The sequence below is a fragment of the Phodopus roborovskii genome, unplaced genomic scaffold (assembly GCF_943737965.1).
Source record: "Phodopus roborovskii unplaced genomic scaffold, PHOROB, whole genome shotgun sequence".
In the NCBI taxonomy this organism is placed as follows: domain Eukaryota; kingdom Metazoa; phylum Chordata; class Mammalia; order Rodentia; family Cricetidae; genus Phodopus; species Phodopus roborovskii.
In genome coordinates this window covers 31955144-31976226 of record NW_026126480.1, presented here as the reverse complement: position 1 = coordinate 31976226, position 21083 = coordinate 31955144, and the positions used below count along the sequence as shown (strand labels likewise).

Below are 21083 nucleotides of genomic sequence, written 5' to 3'. Positions count from 1 at the left end.
GCAAGCTTCTGAGTGCCCAGGGTGTGCCACAAATATTGGGTACCAGTCAGATCTGTGTGGGATAGGGTTCCTTTGTTCTTTCTTACCTGTGCAGCATCTGTCCCCAGTGTCACAAGACTTAATGGCTGTCAACAAGTGGGAGGGGATGAGGCCTGGCCTTCCCAAGGGTGTTCCCATGCCATACTGCCCACCCCACTTCACACTCACCTGGCCAGCAATGTAGATGGGAAGGAAAATCCAGGCTAGCATCAGCACAGAAAACAAGCCCTGCCCAAAAAACACAGTCAGAGCTGTTCTGCCCACATGATGGAGCCATTCCCCTGAGCCTTGAGTCAGTCTAGCCTGCACTCCACCCCTGAAATTGTCACTTCCTTGCTGAGTGGTTCGCTTTCCCTGGGCTTTCTATTTCCATGTTTAAAATGATAAGAGACTAACAGCATGGGACAGAGAACCTGAGGTTCGGCTTCTTGGAGGCTGAGACCAGTCTGCAAGATAACAAAGCAAAAACCCCAAAACAAAGAGACAGAGGAGGAGGAGGAGGGTTAAGTAGGAGAGAGGAAACTAGTAATAAAAGACTTGGGGATATCTAATTCTGTCTCCTAAGCACCACATTGTCCTCTTTGATCAGCTCTGTACCCCTTTCTCTGCAGTGGTCAGTTCTGCACCCACTTCTCTTCCCCTGCAGTGGTGGGTTATACTGACAAGGGAGTTGACGATTCTGGGAGAGTTATCACAGGTCTCAAGAGCCATCTTCCTCCCTTATGAATTAGGCATGAGAGGACTTCGCTAGATTGCTTCAGGATAATCAGCCAATGGTCCCGAATGAGCAGTTGATCCATGCCAGCCTCTCCTCTGCACCCAATTAGAAGTTCAATCAATCCTCATACACTGAGGCTAATGACAGGGATCATGATCACCCCTAATGTATATGGGAGGTCCAGAAAAGTCAAGTCATACTGCTTGCAAGCATGAATGCTGAAGCCACCCGGTTCTAGCCTGTAGGCAACTCCTATTGTGTGGGAGTGTGTGTGCATAGGTGTCTATGCCTGGCATAGGGCAAGCATTTTAAAAGTGTTCATGATTGTGAATGACACAATCGCTGTGGGAGAAGCTACTGAGATGCCCGCTATGGAGAAGAATGCATCTCTGTGTCTCTAGGGACATGAAGCATACATACCACTGAGAATTTTGTTTCAGTAATGGCCAACTGATGCTTAAAATATACAGCTATGCTTTCTGTCACCAGCCACCTGCCTTTTTCTACATATATGAGGAAGCATCCTGAGCCCCCACACTCTTGATGTTTGGGGTTGTGACCCTATGGGTCCCTAACAAGCAGAAACACAGAGACCCAAATAAGTTAGTTGGCTAGGAGCACCTTTGAAGCTTGTTTGCTTAACTAAAAGTGCACTTTTAAGTGCCAAGCGTTTCCACACCTCCCCCAGGTTTTACTGAAGAACAGAGGGAAGATGTCTGCACCATGGCAAAACTCACATTGAGCTCATAGGCGGCGACAGAAATGCCTACAGCAGCACCAGACCCTGCTAGGCCAATGAAGTGTCCGCTTCCAACATTGCTGGCAAACAAGGATGCACCCACCTGTGGGGAGATGAATGGGAAGGGTCCTGGAGCTGGGCCTGGGTAATTGTCCCTATTCCCAGTCTGACCACTCTTCAAAGGGACCAAGACAAGTGGGGAAATGGAGAATGTGGGGCCATTCTATCCTACACGCCATATTTGTTCAGTGCACAGCTTCAGCAACTGTCTGTAGCATCCATGGTAAACAGAATTACAGGAAATAATTCATGATGCAAACCAGCTCTGCTCTCCAACTCAACGAAGTGTGTGTGTGTGTGTGTGTGTTTGACAGTGACTGTAGATCACCTTAAAAAGGAATAGTTAATTGAACTGTTGTATTTGTTATCTGTGACTTCAACATCCAGTCCACTTGGTTCCAGGAACGGCTTCATATTTTCATTCAGACTTTAACAGCTTAGCATGTACTCCCCAGGGCAGACAATGAGGCTTGAGCTCAAGCTGTGCGGCAGTCTACCCTAGCCAAAGTAACTGGTACAGTGATGAGCAGTCAGAGACAAAACATTTTCCAGGGAGGCAGATGTTCTTCCCACGCTAGCCTGGACCTGGAGAGGATGAACAGTCTGGAGCAGTGTTTTACTTCTTATTACCATGAAGTTGAAAGTGTTTGGCTATTGAGATCATACAGAAGGAGAGAAGCTGAAGCAGATAAGTGACAGTAAGTTGACAGATGATGGATGGATAAATGCATGATGAATTGTAGCATGAATAATAAAAAATGTAGATTATTGAATCTACTTTTAACAGTGTTGATAGACAAATGAAGGTAGGCAATAGATCAATAGGTGGTGGAGGTATTAAGAAATTAGGTTACCAGATCATAGTAATATTGATAAATTTGACCTCTGGAACCATCTTATAGGTAAACTGACAGATTAAAATTTGAATTGGAGCAAGGCTTTCTTTAGCTTTCACTCCAATTTGAAGACAACATGGAGGAAAACAATGTCAGAGCTTAAAGAGTCTTTGAGAAATGACTTATATTTTTGGTTATGAGCCTAGCCTCTAATGGCTGAGCCATCTCTCCAGTCTGAAAAATGACTTAATAACATTTTTTTTCTTTTGCAGTGCTAGAGTAGGAAGTTGCACACATGAGGCAAGCATCTACCCCAGAACCCCTCCCAGTCTGAGAAGTGATGAATTGAATCCAAGAGTACTTACTGGCCACCACACCATGTTGCCTCCAGCCAGGAAGTAGCCTTTCACTGTGTCTCTCTTGGTCCTCACCGTGGACTGCAAGGAATAAGAGGGCTAGTGAGGAGGATGCTGGTGCTCAGGCATCAGGAGAGGGACGAGGCTGTGAACTGGGCGGCCACATTTGGAGACTGAGATTCATTTTGTCTGACTGCAACTTTGATGTAACTATCGAAGTCGTCTCTGACCAGTGTGGACCTGCCAGTCCCCATTTCACATGTTTGAGATAACCTACATGGTCCTCTAGGCATCTGGGCTGCAGACCTGTGGCTTGCCACTGACAGCTCGTAATGGATTTTGTCATTTGCATTGTTCTAGAACCTGTTTCTGTGAGGTATTTCACAACTACCAGCTCAGATACATTTAAGTTAATTACATTTTAAATAAATTATTTAACAACTGTATTTAAAAATTATAGCTTTTAATTACATTTTTAATTTTAAATTTGGGAGTCTACAATGCAGCGTTGGTTGGGCTGGTACTCACTATGTAGAACAGGCTGGCAAAGCTCAGAGGTCTGCCTGTCTCTGCCTCCTGAGTGCTGTGATAAAATGCATGTTTCATGCATAGCCAAAAGCAGCTTCTTTTAATCCTTGTGTTTGATGTTTGAGACATCAGAACATCTCTCCCACAGTTCTGGAGAGCTGGGGTGAAAGGTCAAAGTGCCAGAAAGTTCAACCTCTGGAGAGGTCCTGTTCTTCTAGATGCCACCTTCTCTGTGTCCTGGATGTCCTGGAACTTTCTCTGTAGACCAGGCTGACTTCAAAAATCACAGAGATCTACCTGCCTCTGCCTCCTGAGTTCTGGGATTAAAAGTGTGTGCCTCCACCGCCAAGCTACCCCATAAGTAGTTCTTAAACATACTCCATGGAAGGGTGTTCAGCTTCATTCATTATAAGTGAATATTAACAAAGCCCTGAGATAGCCTTTCCCCATGCCAGGTTAGCAAGAAATGAAAACAATACGTTGTTACTGAGTGTGGTGAACAAGCTGGCATACATCACTGTTGAGTGTGTAGGCTGAAGCTAGTCCAAGGAAAACATTCTGATGACCACTGTCATGTTATAAATGTGTGTTGTCTTGTAACCTGACAAATCGACTGTAGGAAAAGTGTCCTGCATTAGCAGCACTCCAAAATGATGAGTGTGCAGAGTTGGCCTATTATAGCATTATGGTAAGAGGACAAAAGCCCAAATGACCCTCAAGCACAACATCACTTACATAAATTACACTAGAAGAACCTGAGGGAACGCCCTGAAACTATGTACCAATTCAAAAGATGTCTAGGGGACAGAGCTGGGCAGAAACAGCATGATTAGAACAGCACAACATCAACTATCTCTTTAAAGGGGGCACCACACACACGCAGGTACACACACACACACATACACCAATACACACATACACAAATACACATACACACATACATATACATACATACACACACTTCTCTATACACAACACACACATGCTAATGTTTGCTCTATCTGGGCATGGTATCACACACCTGTAATTCCAGCATTCCAGAGGCTGAGGTAGGAGGATAACAAGGTTGAAGCTAGACTGGGCTACATAGCAAGACCTTGTCTCCAAAGTACATATAATTTGTTCTGATTTGCTTTTAAATGTGGAAGAATACATTAATGAATAGTATGTCCAATACTCACAAGTTAATGATAGTGGTCACTTACAAAGGGAATGATCACAATGAGACTTTATATGATATTTATTAAGCTACTATTAGTTTGGACTATATTACCATAAAAATGCACATGTATGTATATACATACATATATACATATACTCAGGGATGCATATTACACACACACACACACACATATGAGAGCATAGGCTTCAAAGTAAAGAAAATGGGAATTCTAGCTTCAAGCCTTATAATTTAATAATAGATTAAAGAATCTAAATTCTTTGGGCCTAGGTTTCTTATATCTGTAAAATGGGTATAAGATCTCCTTGAGGGGCAGGAGAGATGGTTAAGAGGTAAAGAGTGCATTCATTTCTTGCAGAGGACACATCAGGTGGCCCACAACCATCTGTAACTGCAGCTCAGGGGACCCCACACCTTCTTCTTGCCTCTTCTTCTGACTTCTGTGGATACACACACATGTTCACATATTTACACACACACACATACACACACACACATAAATAAAGAAAACTACTAGATTATTTGCAAGTTATATGCAATAACATAAGTGAACATGCATTAACTTATTGTCCAACACAGTTGACACATATTGCATTAAAAAAAAATATAGGGCCTCCCTATTCTAGTCAAGTGCTCTATCATTGACTTGTACTCCAAACACTCCCCATATTTTGGGGGGGATTTTTTTTTTTTTTGAGACAGGGTTTCACTGTGTATCCCTGACTGGACTAGAACTTGCTATGTAGGCCAGGCTGGCCTTGAACTCACAGAGATCATTTGCCTCCACAAGTCCTAATTTCTGTAGTTCATTTCTTCATCTCTGGTATCTTGTCTTCCCAAAGGATAGTTTACTCTGGGGTTTGACCAGATATTCCCTCCTTGCCCCACCTCTCACCTCATCTCCTGGCTTACCCATAATCCAACAGCCAGGACAAAGAGGAAGTACAAAACCAAGACAGCAATGTCCCCAGGCTCCAGGCTCTTCTGGGGGAAAGCGTCCAGAGCATCAGACTGTGGAGGCTGAGGGCTGATGGTGCTACTCTCCATGGTGCTGAATGAACCTCTCAGTCCTGGGGAGAGCAAAGCAATGTTAGATTCCAGATTTCAGAGCCCCTTTCCTCACTCCGTCTCCGGCTTCCTCCTGCCCTGCCCAAACCATGCCCATAGAGCATCAGCAACAACAATGACCTACCTTGATGGAGGTATGATGGACAGCTTCAGGAAGTCAGTTCTATCCCTCCAACCATGATCATTTAACCACCCTTCCACCCACTCTTCACACACCCAGAAAATACAGAGAAGGAACTCATATTGATACAACTGATTTGTTGTTTGTTTTTGTTTTAGCACTTCAACTACTTGCTCAGAAAAAAATTATAAAGAACAGACAATTCAAAGGATACAGACAACACTGGACATGTTAGTCATCCCAGCACTCTGGAGGCTGAGGCAGGAGGATTATTGAGTGTGAGGCTAACCTGGGTTACATAGCAAGATGCTGTCAAAGAGAATAAGGTACATAAAGTTCCAGCATGCTTTTTGTCCTGGTCTGGTTTCTGTTGCTGTAGCAAACACCATGACCAAAAGCAACTTGGGAAAGAGTGTATGTCGTCTTACATCCATCACTGACGAAAGAAAAGTCAGGAGCTCGATGCAGGAACTGAAGTAGAGACCATGGAGGAGCGCTGCTTACTGACTTGCTCCCTCCCAGGCTCATGCTAAGCTCCACGTCTTATACAGCCCAGGGATGTACCTCCCAGGGACGGCACTGTCCACAGTAGACTGGACCTTCCCACATCAGTTAGCAATTAAGAAATGTCTCTGGCTGGAGAGATGGCTCAGCAGTTAAAAGCACCTGCTGCTGTTCCAGAGGTTCTGAGTTCAATTCCCAGCACCCACATTGTGGCTCACAGCCATCTATAGTGAGATCTGATGCCTTCCTCTGGCATGTAGGTGTACATGCAGATAGAGCACCATATACATAAAATAAATAAATCTTAAAAAAAGAAAGAAAATGTCTCACAGACATATTAGCCTGTGGTCATAAAAAACCATGACCAAATGCAACTACGTAAGAAAAGGATTTTTTTTTTTTTAATATGGCTTACACTTCCATGTCACAGCCCATCATTGAGGGCAATCAGGACAGAAGCTCATGCAAGGGCCTAGAGGCAGGAGCTGTTACAGAGGCCATAGAGAGTGCTGCTCAGCCTGCTTTCTTATCCTTCCCAGGACCACTTACCTAGGATGGCACTGCCCATAGTGACCTGGACCCTCCCACATCAATCATTAATCAGGAAAATGTCCCACAAACTTGCCCCCAGGACAATCTGATGAAGGCAGTTCCTCAACTGAAAGTTCCTCTTCCTAGAAATGTCTACATTTGTGTTGAATTGACAAAAAAGAAAAACTTGTTTGCATTCTTCTACTTAGTCAGAACATGGCTCAAAGTAATAGCAAAATGGGAGGAGTCATCTAGACACTGCAGTCTTATTCTAATGATGCATCCACCTGTTAGTTGCAGATATTTAATATATACCCATACAGCATCTGCTGCCTGCCAGGACTCGCTCTAAGTGTTTTCTGCCCTGCAAAGTGGACACTGTCATTATTATCCTTATTTTGTAGAAGGAGTTAGACATGTTAAGTAGCTTGTTCAGGTAACACAGCTCAAACGGAAGGGTTGGAATTTGAACCTGAATAACCTTGCTCCAGAATCTATACTTTGAACTACTATTAGAAATCATTTCTCTGGATATCGTACTTCCATGAACATTTTAAGAGAGTCCTGTGATAGGCACAATAATGGCCCCACAGGTATGTTTATCTAATCCCCAGAACCTGTAATTGTGTGGTATTCACAGAAAGAAATGACTGCTAGCCAGCTGACCTTAAAATAGGCTAGTGCCTGGCTCAGCCGGGAACATCTAATGCAATCACAAATTGCACCTAATCAGGGGAGCCAGAGAGGCGACAGTATTAGAAAGGTTTAGCTCAGTGTTGCAGGCTTTGAACATGGACAGTGGTGTCCTGTACCAAAGAATGCAAGTGGCTTCTAAAAGCTGACAAAGCAAATGAACAGACTGACCCAGGGCCTCCAGAAAGAATTCCACTAAGACCTCTGTGTGTGTGTGTGTGTGCCTATGTGTATGGTGTAAGGTGTGCAAGCTGTGGGTGTTCCTGTGTGTGTGCCGCTGCACAGGCCTGTGGGGGTATACATCAGTCAGCCAATGGGGGTTTCCTTCTGTATTATGTTTCTCTTATTGGTTGATGAATAAAACAGGCAGGGAAGATAGGTGGAGCTAGGCTATGAGGAAGATGCTGGGGAGAGAGGAGAGAGGCACCAGAAGGTACACCGTGTAGTCAAGAAAGGAGCAACAACAGGTCTGGGCATTCTCCGGTAATCCAAGACCATGTGGAAATACATATATTAATAGAAATGGGTTAATAATTAAGACAGAGCTAGTCAATAAGAAGCCCTAACCATCCACCAACAGTTTTATAATTAATGTAAGTCTCTGTGTGTTCATTTGAGGCTGAAGAGGTGGGACCTGGTGTGACAAGTAACTCCAACAACAGTCAACATTGTGTCTTCATTTTTTGGCTCATTTTTAGATAAGAAAACTTGTTGAACCTGGAGCTCACCCAGTGCCTAGACTGGCTGCCCAGAGAGCCTAGGGGATCTGCCAGTCTCTCTCCTTCTCAGAACTTGGATTACAGGAATGTACCACACAGCTTTATACAGGGGTGCTGGGGATCTGCACCCAGGTCCTCATGCTTGCACAGCAAGTACTTTACCCATTAAGCTATCTCCCCAGTCATTTGCTAACCCCTAGATTTGAGCCCAATAAGACCTATCTAGCACTATGAACTCCAGAACTCATGTGTTGTTTTAGCTGCCAAGTCTGGTATAATTGGCTAAAGCAACAGTGAGAAACTTAGTGGTCCTGACTGGGGCATGGGCATAGTTGTGCCATTCCCTGTTAGCCATAGGGTCAGAAGTGGTCACCTCCCTCCCCCCACACTGTCCATGGTGTGCAGCCCAGTACAGGGACAAACGCAGAGACTCAGACAAACCAGACCTTTAAAGAACTCAAGTTCTCACCAGGGATTTTTAGTGGACACCTTTAATTCCAGCACTCAGGAAGCAGAAGCAGGTAGGTCTCTGTGAGTTCAAGGCCAGCCTGGTCTACAGAGCAAATTCTAGGATAGTCAGGGATACACAGAAAAACTCTGTCTTGAAAAAAACAAACAAACAAAAAGTAAAATATGAAGAATTCCACATGAGCATGAGGACCTGAGTTTGATCCTCAGAACCCCAGTGAAAAACACAAGAAAACAATAAAGCTGGGCATAGTGATACAATCTTGTCATCTCAGCTCTTGGGAGGCAGAGACAGGAGGATCTCTAGAGCTCATTGGCCAGCCAGACTACTCCAACTGGTGAGTCACAGGCCCCAGTGAGACACCATCTCATAAAAGCAAGGTGGATGATTCTTTTGTTTAGTTTAGTTTTGTTTTTTTGTTTTTTGAGACAGGGTTTCTCTGTATTGTTTTGGAACCTGTCCTGGAACTAGCTCTGTAAACCAGGCTGGCCTCAAATTCACAGAGATCCACCTGCCTCTGCCTCCCAAGTTCTGGGATTAAAGGTGTGCACCACCAATGCCTGGTTTGGTGGATGATTCTTAAGGGAAGACTTCTAAAGTTGATCCAAATTAACTTCTAGCATCCTCTCGCATGTGCACACACATACACACATACTCATACACATGAATTTGTAAATATACCAAAGGGAGGGAGAGGAGGGAGGGAGGGAGGGAAGGAGAGAGCGAGAAGGAAAGGGAAGGAGGGAGAGAGGGAGGAAAGGGAAGGGAGAGAGGGAGGAAAGAAGGAAGGAATGAAGGAAGGAAGGAAGGAAGGAAGGAAGGAAGGAAGGAAGGAAGGGAGGACAGACTCCAGTTCTGGAGACACATAACTGTTCCAGCCCTTGTCAACCCTGAGAATCTGAACAAGCTGCTTAACGCTAAAGAACAACTAGATACAAGCTTGCATTTCAGAGCCTGCTGGGGTCTTTGATTACACAGCTGCAGCTGACCTTATACTTGCAACTCTAACTCGGTCCCCTGAGAACAGAGATTACAGGTGTGCACCACCAGGCTTAGCTGCCTGCTTGATATTGAATGTAGAGCTTTGCGTTATTGTACAGATATAGTCATCACCACCACTATGAGTATCTCCTGTTCCTTTACTATATATTTACTAATATATTTACTATTTTCTGCAGGTGAAGAAAGGACTGCCTCATTCTATGTGGAAGAATTCAGAAGGCCACCTGTGAGAGGCATGTCTTCTCCCCTTGTGACTGTCTAATGAGACAACCCCCAATACTGTAAAAACGAAAGAAAAAAGAAGCCTTAGTTTACTTTCCATTGCTGTTATAAACACCATGACCAAAGGCAACTTGGGGAGGAAAGGGTTTGTTTGGCCAAGGCAGAAACTCAAGCAGAAGCTATGAGGGGATGCTGCCCACTGGCTTGCTTCTCCTGTCTTCAGTTTGCTTTTTTATATAACCTAGGACCATCTGCCCAGGCACCACCCACAGTGTGCAGGGTCTTCCTACATCAACCATCAGTTAAGAAAACACTCCACAGTCTTGTCTCCAGGCCATATTTGTGTGAACATTTACTCAGTTGAGGTTCCCTCTTCTCAGAATACTCCATCTTGGGACAAGTGGGCAAAAAACTATAGCATAGGAAGGAAGGGAGGAAGGAAGGAAGGTAGGAAATAAGGAAGGGAGGGAGAGAGGGATGGAGGGAGAGAGGTATGGAGGGAGAAAGGGAGAGAGGGATGGAGGGAGAGAAATGGAGGGAGAGAGGGATGGAGGGAGGAAGGGAGGGAGGAAATCATTAAATTTACAACTGAGTTATCACTATGGTATACCATGCTTCTAATTTAAGAGTCTTAGCAAAAATATTTTTGATGATACTATGAATATTAAAAAACAAATACACAACTGGGCATGGTGGCACACACCTTTAATTCCAACAGTTAAGAGGTAGAGGCAGGAGGATCTCTGTGAGTTTGAGACCAGCCTGGTCTATGTAGTGAGTTCCAGGACAGCCAGGGCAATGTAGAGAGACCATGTCTCAAAAACAAACACAAAACAAAACAAAAAGCAATGAAGTACATAAGTGTCTCTCATAAATTGGAGAAGGTTCTAGATACCTTCAGGCATGTCTTTTGTCCCCATAACTATCTGGGATGTCTGGTCTGAAAGTCTTAGCTATGAAGTAGTTCTGCACATTGCAACATGTGTTGCATCTGGTCTCTACATACTAGTGTCCAGCAGTATAAATTGTCACAATCAAAATGCTCTCACATCCTGAAAGTCCAATATCCCCACTGCACACCTTTGCTCCAGGCTAAAGAACACCATCAAGGAATCTTTAATAAAGTAGAGGACCTGGGAATGTGGCTCAGTGGTGGAGCCCTTGCCTAGTGTTCACCAGGCCATAGGTTCCATTCCCAGCACCGCAGTATAACACTGATGGTAATAAGGAACCAATGTGACCAGGTGAGGGTGAAGAGATAGGCTCAACTAGCAGCCAAGGTGGGCAGGAAGGTGTTCTGCCTGTATGATGGACAGAGTGGGTTAGAAGGCCAGTTGGTCTGTTATTGCCACCATAACAAAACACCTTAGCCTGAATACATTTTAAGGTATACTTTATGTGTCTATGCTTGTGCCTGAGTGTACGTATGTGCACCATGTGCACGCAAGTGTCTGCAGAGCCAGAAAGGAGGTGTTGGATCTGTTGGAACTGGAGTTACAGGTACGGGGGAGCTGCCTGGTAAGGGTGGAAGGAACTGAACCAACGCCCTTTGAAAGAGCAGCAAGTGCTCTTAGAGCCTGAGTCATCTCTCCAGCTCCTGGAGATGCTTTTTCTGTGGTCTCCCAGGATGGAAGCAGCAAGGAGCCTCCAGCAAGCTTCTCTTATAAGGGAACTAATCCCATTTGCTAGGGATTTTGTTATATGACCTAAGCACCTCTCAGTGACCCACCTCTTATCAGTATTGTTTGGGTTGTGACCTATTAATTCTTTTTGTTTGTTTGTTTTGTTTTTGTTTTTTTCCAGACAGAGTTTCTCTGTAGCTTTGGCGGCTGTCCTGGAACTCACTTTTGTAGACCAGGTTGACCTTGAACTCAGAGATCTACCTGCCTCCACCTCCCAAGTACTGGGAATAAAGGTTTATACCACCAACCCCCAGTGACCTATGAACTATTAAAGAGTTCATACACACACCTTTAACCACAGCACTGGGAGAGTAGTAGAGAAGTGATCTGGGATTTGCTGAAAAGACTTGGTGGCTGGGAAAGTGGGACAGGGAGACTCTCAAGCAAGGTCCTGCTTCTGCTAAGAACAGTACAGAGCCCAGGCCTGGTCGCCTGAGCAGGATAGACCTGGTCTTTGGGGCTGGCTTTCCCTTTCTCAGTGCTATTGACATTTGGGTGGTTTGTTTGCTTTGCTTTAACTTTTAGAATGGGTGTAAGCACCTCAGCAGGGCGCTCTTGGTCCTTAGAGCTGACTTTCCCTTTCTCAGTGTTACTGATTTTTTGAATGGTTTGTTTTGCTTTGACCTTTAGAATGGATCCTGCTATGTAGTGCAGCCTGAATTACTATATAGCCCAGGCTGGCTCTAAACCTGCTGTGATCCTGCATCAGTATGCCCAGCCTGCTATTGACATTTTAGACTGGCTGGCTTGTTGATGTGTTGTATGTGTCTGTATCACACCTGTGTGTATTGGTACATGTGTCTATGCATGTGTGGCAATGCAGGCCTTTGTAAGAATGCCTGGCTTGTCACGGGGGAGCTGGAATCCAAACTCCGGTCTTCATGATTGTTCAGCAAGCACTCATAACTGCTAAGCCATCTCTCCGGGCCTAGTCCCAGCACTCGAGAGGCAAAGGTAGGCAGATCTCTGTGAGTTCAAGGTCAATCTGGTCTACTGAGCTAGTTTCCGGACAGGCTCCAAAGCCAGAGAAACCCTGTCTCAAAAACGAAAAAAAGAAAAAAGAAAAAGAAAAGAAAGGAAGGAAGAGGAAGGAAGAAGGAAGGAAGGGAGGAAGGAAGGAAGGAAGGAAGGAAGGAAGGAAGGAAGGAAGGAAGGAAAGAGTGTCCTCACTGTGACTCTCACCCATCTATCCTTTGTACCTTGCTTCTGTCACCTGGCCACCCTCACCTCTCCTCTTTCCCTCAGCTTTCCCTTTCAGCTTTCCTGTCACATATAAAAATCCTGATTCCATATGAAAGAAAATGTGTGACATCTGCCTTTCTTTCCGTTACCCTCTCTTGTTTTCTTCCCCCTTCTGCACATCAAGCACCTATCCCCATTTGCCAGGACACCCCTAGGCAAATGTTAGCCTATCAGGTGTCCTAGAAGATGGAAACCCCCTCACCCAACCACTGCTGTGCTAAAAACTCCACCTCAACTGGGCTCAGGGCTCTCCGATTGAACTCCGGAGTCAGAACAGATCGAGGGCCTAAGCTCAAGCTTTTGCATATGGATTCGGACTCCTTGGTGGTCTTAGAAGCATTTCTCAACTTGTATGTAACACTCTCTAGTGGTTTTCTTTGCTCTGCAGATTTTTAATCTCACACAGTCCACTCAAGACTCCTGCTGTATAATCTCACACCGTCCACTCACTGACCCCTGCTGTACAGCCTGCACTATGAAGAGCTTTTAAAAACGCCTGCCTACTATCTCTTGGGGTATTTTCCTCCAGTACATTCAGAGTTTCATGTCTTACAGTCTCTGACCCATTTTTTGTTTTGTTTTTGAAGGGATCAGACCCTCACCCACCCACCCACCCCTACTTTAGGAGCCACGACAGGCTACAAAAAATACCCAGCAAGAGGTAGGCCTCTGATTCAGCAACATGTGCTGAGTTCCCAACCTTCCAGTCATCAGGAAGCCAGATACCCTCCATGTGGCAAGGAACCAATCAGAAGTTAATTGGCGGACTCTGCATGTGCTTTATAGTAGCAGTGGAATGCAGAGCATAGAAACTGCCCTGGGAGAGCATAGCAACCATTCCTAACCAATCAACTTAGGACAGGAGCACCAATCCTGAGACTGTTGCAGACTCCAGACACTCGCCTTGCTCTATCCCAATAAATTACCTGTCCCACAGCCCCTCTGGGTCCTTCTCACGCCACCCAAGTTAATTGATTAAAGACTCTCTTTGCTTTTGCATCAGGATAGGGTCTCTTGGTGATTGTGGGGTTCAGAATTTGGGCAAAACAGTTTTATTTTTGGTTTTTTGAGACAGAGTTTCTCTATATTGCTTTGGAGCCTGTCCTGGAACTCGACTTGTAGACCAGACTGGCCTCAGAACTCAGAGATCTGCCTGCCTCTGCCTCCTGAGTGTTGGGACTAAAGGCGTGTGCCACCAACACCCAACATTTGACCCATTTTAAAACTCATTTTTGTCTAAGGTATGAAATAGGGCTCTTATTTGACCAGGAAGTTATTTTGGGTGTCATGGGCATTATGGGATACTGAGCAGCATTTCTGATCCGTATCCCCTACATGCCAGGAGCATCCCGCAAGTTGTGAGAGCCAAAATGGTCCCTCAGTTATAAGGTCTTTGAGAACCTGATGTGGACCGAACAGGGACCATTGCTGTTTGACTAAGTTCCAGCATTTCAACATTGCAGACCACACTTCTCCAGCACCTTTTTTACTTTCATTGTTAATGACTCTCACTATCAATGCCTTTCCCTTTGGGAACTTTCATGTAGGCTTTGGTAAAGGATAAAAATGAGTACAATGGTAGCTTCCCTAAACAAAATAATTCTTTGAGGAACCAGGAATTCCACTATGCCCTCCTTATTACCCCAAGAACAGGAAAGTTAGAGATTTACTAGACATACCTGATCCCAAAGATGAAATGCCTACAATTCAGATCCAGAGCCTGAGGCCATTAAGGGCAAGTGTTCAGTTAATAAGTGTAGAGAAATCAGAATGGTAAGGTATAATGGGAAAAGAGTAAATCGTCAGGACCTTCCCCTCTGGGCACATTAGGAGGGGAACAGGCCCACATTGTAGTATAGTGTCTGCTCCCCAGAAGTCCTTTTCCCAAGGGCAGGCACTTGGATAAGGGTCTCTGTTCCCTTGAGAGCTTGAGGAAAATTCCTGCTTGATAAAACAGTCATTCTTATCTCTAGCAAGAGCAACTTGTGATCCTTCCATTAACATATGACTGGTATCTACTGTCCAGGTTAATGCTGGATTCTTCAACTCCTGATCTCATGATACACCCCAGGTCACAGGCCCCTTACCTCCCCTTTAATCCCTAGTGCAACTATAGAGTATAAAGGTGTAGTTCAATTTAGCGCTGCTGGCAGCCATCTCAATTTACTCTCAGATCATGTCCTCTGTCTCCTCCCCCACCACTGACTTCACATATCCTCTTGGGGACCTGAACCCCCAACCTCCCCACCTCACCACCCCCACCAAAGCAGGTCTCAGGCAAGAACCCATAGAGGAGATGCTGTCTTCCTAATGCTCTAGGCCCTGCAAGGCCCCTCTTGACCAGCCTTGACCTTGCTTTTAGTTCTGATGCAGTGGTGTTCCCAGTTTTCCAGACTAGCGGCTGGAGGCCCTCTCTAAGGAAGAGAAGACAAGGCCAAGCACAGATATAAGCTCTTGTGGTGAAGAAGGAAGCAAGGTGGGGAGGAAGAAAGGCCACTGAAGAGGGCATTGTGTCTCATGTCCTAACGCAGAAGGAATAGGCAAAAGGCCGGGCCAGCTCTGCCCTCACCTGAGGCCCAGCCAGGTCAGGAATTTATGATCCCTGGCTTCTGTAGAATGGGATGATGATACCTGAGCTGTTGTATTATATGACCCAGAGGCAGTTTTAGAGAGGGGGTGGGGTTTTGTAAGCCCCAGCTCTGAAAGACTGGAGAATTAGGGAGGAAGAAACCAGCTCCACGGACTTTGGGTGCTATCTCAAGGGTCAAAACCCCACTGGGTAGAAAATGTTCTCACTGCCTTTAAAGGTGAGGAAGTTGTGGTGTCCTAGAGATGTGACATCCTGTTTGAAATCACACAGCCAATGAGTGGACCTGGACCAGCTTGGCTGACCCGCTGTTTCAGAAACAGGGAACCCTGGGTAAGCATAGGCTGCAACTTCAGGTAGGGATAGTTGCTGTACCTGAGAAAGGACAGATGGATCTAGAAAATCAAAGGTCTGGAAAGGAAGGGAAGCAAGAAGGGAGGAGAGACAGCAGCCTTCTGCTCTGAGCCCTCAGGGCCATCGGTGTCTCCAGCCCCACCCCCAGGCCCCTTCCTACCCCATTGCCTACCAGGCACTGAGGGGGCCTGAAAATAAACAAGTCTTTCATCACTGCAGAGGAGGCTGGCACAGCGTCTAAGTGATTCAGAGACCTCAGAGCTGGGAGGTTGCATCTTCATGATGGGGATGGGTGATGGACCACAGATGCTGGGAACCCAGGGCCCCTCACTTCCCTGCACCTTCCTTGGCATTCAACACAGTACAGCTGTGACCTCACTGTGACTAGCATAGGTGCAAAGTCCTGCTCTCTTTGTCATCTCATTTCATCCTCCTGATCACACCTTCAGCTCACTGGTGAGAAACAAGACATCACGATGCCAAAGGGATCCGGATCAGACCGTGGATGTGCCACAGTCAAAGCCATAGGCTAGGAGGCCATTGTGTCTCCATGCAGCTGTCTGTCTTGCTCTTCCTGCACCTACTGTTCTCTCCTGTCCCTCCTTCCCTCTCTTTAGCTCTGCTCTTTTCCCACAAACACTCATTAGGTACCACTGTGTCTTATTTGTGCTAGGACTTGGGACTCAGAAAAGTATTTGTTAGACACCAGCTTTATAGCAGACTCCATGTTATGGCCTGGACATGCAGTAAGACTTTTAAAGTGTTTTATTTTTTATTTTACGTGTGTGTGCCTGCATGCATGTATGTGCATATGTGTACCACATATGTGCAAGAAGTCAGAAGAGAGTGCTGAATTCTATGGCACTAGGGTTATAGGATGTTATGAGCCACTGTGAGGCACCAGGAACCAAAACCATGTCCCCTGGAAGAGCAGCAAGTTCTTTTAACCACTATGCCATCCCTCCGGTCCCTTAGTAAGACATTTCATGGGTACTAGCTCTGTGTGTGTGTCAGGCTCTGTGCTAGGCCCTGAAAGTTCAATGGAACATTCATTAGATATTATCTATGTACCAGGCTCTACTTAGTGAGCTCTATATGACTTTGGGGGCTCAGTGGAACAAGTATTTATTAGGTACTAGCTGTGTGCCAACTAGCTCTTGACATTTAGGGAAGCAGCCTTACCATCCCCGTGGGTTTTCATCCTGGTCCCTTGCCATGCTGTGGCATGCTGTGATCTCCACCCAGCACCTTCTGCCCACTGCACCATGGTTATTTGATCTCAGCTTGCTTTAGAGGGCCAAGTGATGGGTGGGCCCTGAGGTCCTCTTCTCAGAGCCCCTGCCAGCTCCCTTCCTGAGGGTGGGGTGAGGGCAGTGAGTCCTGACAAAGGCTTTCTTTGCAAGCAGAACAGGCTGCCCTTGAGGTTGCCTAGTGGCCAGGGCACAAAAGGAAGTTCAGTTAAACAGGGAAAGCTCTCACCCTTCCCTTCTGGCCTTTTACACAATGATTGTGCTGTGGGAGATGTGAAAATTTTCCACACCACAGTGCAAGGACAAACAAAACCAAACCAGAAACCAGGCTAACAGGTCAGGGCCACAGCTAGCCAACTGTATTCGCTCCTTTTTTCTTTTCCTTTCTTTTCTTTTCTTTTTTTTTTTTTTTTTTTTTTTTTTTTTTTTTTATTATTCTTTTTTTTTGACTTAGCCAGGCCTTCCTGTGTGCCTGCTGAGGAGGGTCACATTTTTTTTGTTTGGAATGGAAAAGAAGTGTCACCCATGTCCCAGTGCTTGAAGCTTTCCTTCTATGTTAGACACTCCTGACATGAAGTGTCAAGCTTGATACTTTTGCCAAGATACTGGCAAATTTACCAGAAAGAAAGGGGGGGGGGACAAAACAAAAACATGAGGGGAGCCAGGAAGTAGTTCTCTTGCACCAAGAAAAAAATGACAACCACCATCTAATTACAAATTTTAACCACGGATAAGAGTTCCTGGGAAACAGATGTGTCATTGTAAACCAACTGTTCAGACTTCTGAACCTCAGTGCCCTGGCTCAGACCTCACCTCTTTGTCCTCTAGCTGTGATCTAGAGCAATAAGCTCTCCAAGGCTGTTTCCCCAACTGAAAAATGGGAATAACAGCCAAGTGTCCATCACGGTAAACAAGTAAGCTGTTCCACATGGTTTGGAAGAGATGTCTGATATGTTCACAGCCTTCACATATAAGCAGTGGGAAAGGAAGAAGAGTGTGGACTTTGTGGTCAGGGAGATCTGGCCACTTACAAGTGAATCTCCTCTGCAACTCAAGGTCAGGCCCCTGATTAACCCCCACTGACCAAGTAAAGCCAAGGGTTGACCTGTGGCCATGCCACTGGTAAATGACTGAACTAGGACCCAGCCTGGGTTTAACTCAACTCCTACCCAACATAAGATAGAAACCCATGGCAGGAGAATCCCAGATGTGACACCAAGCCTTCATCTGCAGCCACTCGCAGCCTCCTTCCTGTTCCTCAACAGCCACTGCTGTGGAGGAACCTGCCACTTCAAAGCCACAAGCTGGCCTTTGGCCTGGTCTAGGAAAGTTGGAGGTAGACCAGCCTAGCCAGGGGGAGAATGCAAGGCCAAGAAGACTTGATAAGGCCTAGGGCCTCACTGGCCTTTGTGACCTCTGGCCCCTTGATGCTTAGCACAGGAGTATAGAAAGGGATGATGGGTAGAATCTGAGCCATTTCTTGTGGTGAGGGAAGAATTTCTAAGCATGGCAGAGCAAGACAATTTTCCCAACGGGCATAAAAGATGGGAGTGCAGGGGACTAGATGAGTCTTCTCCATCCACCTCTGCCATTCAGGAATGGCCCTGTCCTGAAATACCAGAGTAGAAGTCACAAGATCATCTATTTAGGCCACATGTGTTCATTCAAATGCCAACATGGCATCTCTTACAGATGCCTACAGATATCCAAAGTTAGCATGTACAGGCCAGAGACAAAAACTCTTTATGAGGGATGCAGATGTCTCTGCCACTCGGGCCATGTCACTAAGCACTCACACCTGAAGCCCAAAGCATCCCTAAGTCATGTCCATCCATGGATCCAGCCATCCACCTGTCTATTCATTCACCTTTCATGTGTCTACCCACCCAAGAATCTTTCCATTTATCCACCCATCCATCAATTCACCCACCCACCCACCTATCCATCCACCCTTTCATCTGTCCACCCATCCATGGCAGAACACTTGCCTAACATATGCCAGGCCCTGCATTCCATCCCCAGCACAGAAAAACAAACAACAAACCAAGAACAAGCCAATGCAGACTTACAATGTTAGCAGTGAGTTTCAAAAACAGAAGAGCACACACCTGATACCCCAGTGACAGTGATACCCCATGCATCATCTGTCTGTACATTCAGCCAGTCATCCAACAAGTGACATATGAGTATCTTGGTATGCCAAAAACTGTGTCTAAGAACCAAAGATGTCATTGCATACAAACATCAATTAAATAATTCATCATGTCTCACTTCCCGAATCTATTCAACTCTAGCTCTATTCTCTCCTACTTCCAAAACATACCTCGAATCTGTTCATTTCCTTTGTATCACTATCATCCCAGCCACCTTGACTTGTGTCCAGCCCAGAGAAAGGAGTGACTCTCTTTCTACCCACTGCTAATTTAGATTCTTTTTAACTTCTACCTTCTATGGAATCCAAAGAGGTATTTGAACACAAATCAGATAATTTGCTTTCTTCTGTCTATTCCTTGAAGGCTATCTATGACCTCGGGGTCCTTGACTTCTATGCACTCTGTCTGATACACCCACCACATGCACAGTTTCATGAAATACTCCTCATTTTTTAGATGCCAACTGACATACATCCCACCTGCCTTCTCCTGGCCTCAGCCTTAGTCAGGTTCCCAAGTCATTTCCTTTCATATCAAATGTGGAGTTTACTCTGTGGTTTAATGAAGCCTGGCACATGGTTTGTAGAACTCTCCTGTAACTTCTTATCTCACAGTACTGTAAACACCAGGAGGGCAGGGGTAATTTGTCTGCCCCTAAAGCAGACACTCCGTAAACTCTGGTCTTGCAAACAAATATCCCAACAAGGGCAGTGTTTCTCAAAGTCAGAGGTCCAGAATCACCTGTCAACCATTTCTCAGAGCTGGCCAGCTCATAGCCACAGGGGCTGGGACTCAGCTTTGCCCGCATGTTATTCAATGGCCTTAGGGTATGTCTGTGTACCAGGCCCCCCGCAGCTGTGCAGTTGGAAGACATTCCAGAAGTGCAGGTGGGCCATGCAGGTGGGTTATGGCTTTGCCTTGCTCATTAGCAACAGTAGTGCATCCTTCCAGCTTCCTGTGGCTACTGCAACTCCTTTCCCCTCCCTTAGTTTTGAGGAAACTTCTCTGCCACACCTGGGGGCTGGGCCAGGCTGACCTCCAAATCCTTATCTGACAGATAAGGAACCAGAGGCTGCTGTCCCTCCATGTCCCTGAGCTTGATGAGAGAGAACTGAGACCCGCTGGCCTATGCTGTCAGCTGCTGACACCCCCAAACCACACTCTAAACCAGGAGCAAATGCACATTCTCTGACTCCCACGAAGTTCACAGACGGGACCTCTGCCAGAGTGGTTGTCCAGTCCTCGGACCCAAAGGGCTTCCCAGTGTGGAAAGTGGGTGTCTTGGGGAGGAGGGAATCTTACCTTCTTCTGGTTGCAGACTCTACCACCCTAGGCTCTCAGGGGCTTCAGAGGCAGAAGGCAGTGGCCGTGAGAAGGGAGACCCCTGGGATTCCTGTCCTTTGCGGCAGAGAGCAACAGAGGACAGAAGTGGCCCTGCCTCCTTGCCTGCTGCTGAGGTTCCACACAGGTCAAACTCCAAACTCCAGCCTCAGCTGCCCAGCAGTTTAAAGGAAGCCTGGATGATCTCCCCAGAACCCTTGAACTCTGAGCAGGCCCCTGCGAGGAAAGGGGCCTGCCCTGTTCTCACTGGGCCTTAGCCAGTGCCCTCACCTGGCAGGGGGCCCATGGCCTGGAGAGGCAGGGGAGACTGGAGCCTGGGCACTGGGCTGCCTTTTTCATCCACCCTCCCGCCTCCCCTCCAGTCTGGGAGTAGGCAGCCTCAGGACAGCTGGAGGAGCAGTGGGAGGAGGAGGGTGCAGGAGATAAAAGGGACATGCCCAGAAGGACTTTTCCAGCCTCAACCACTGACTGTAACAGCCAGTGCAGCAATAACTGCGCTTTTTCATCTCTTCAGACAAAAGCAGGGCAGACACACGCATCCAGACAGACTGTCAGAAGGTACTGAGCCATGGACGAGCTCACATAGCAGGCAGTACTACAGGATAGTCAGGGAAAGAGCTGCAAGGCTTCCAGCTGCTCAGGGCTGCAAACACTTTCATTTAATTACTGGCATTTATAGATGGCTATGT

The 21083-nt window shown here is 46.1% G+C and overlaps 1 protein-coding gene across 3 annotated transcripts in view; it reads right to left on the bottom strand.

The window, feature by feature from the left end:
• The window catches only part of Slc5a11 (solute carrier family 5 member 11), a 55132-nt gene extending 34359 nt beyond the window's left edge, over positions 1 to 20773 (bottom strand). For 2 of the 3 annotated variants that reach the window (XM_051192887.1, XM_051192885.1), the window contains exons 1-5: positions 20665 to 20773; positions 5369 to 5526; positions 2758 to 2829; positions 1495 to 1599; positions 208 to 267 (exon numbers count right to left, since the gene is read on the bottom strand). In XM_051192887.1, coding sequence (XP_051048844.1) covers positions 208 to 267; positions 1495 to 1599; positions 2758 to 2829; positions 5369 to 5526; positions 20665 to 20680 — 411 coding nt within the window. In that variant the 5' untranslated portion in view covers positions 20681 to 20773. Of the gene's footprint in view, positions 1 to 207; positions 268 to 1494; positions 1600 to 2757; positions 2830 to 5368; positions 5527 to 20355 lie in introns of all 3 variants that reach the window. The other variant, XM_051192886.1, reaches the window with a different exon arrangement.
• Positions 20774 to 21083: the final 310 nt, after the last annotated feature.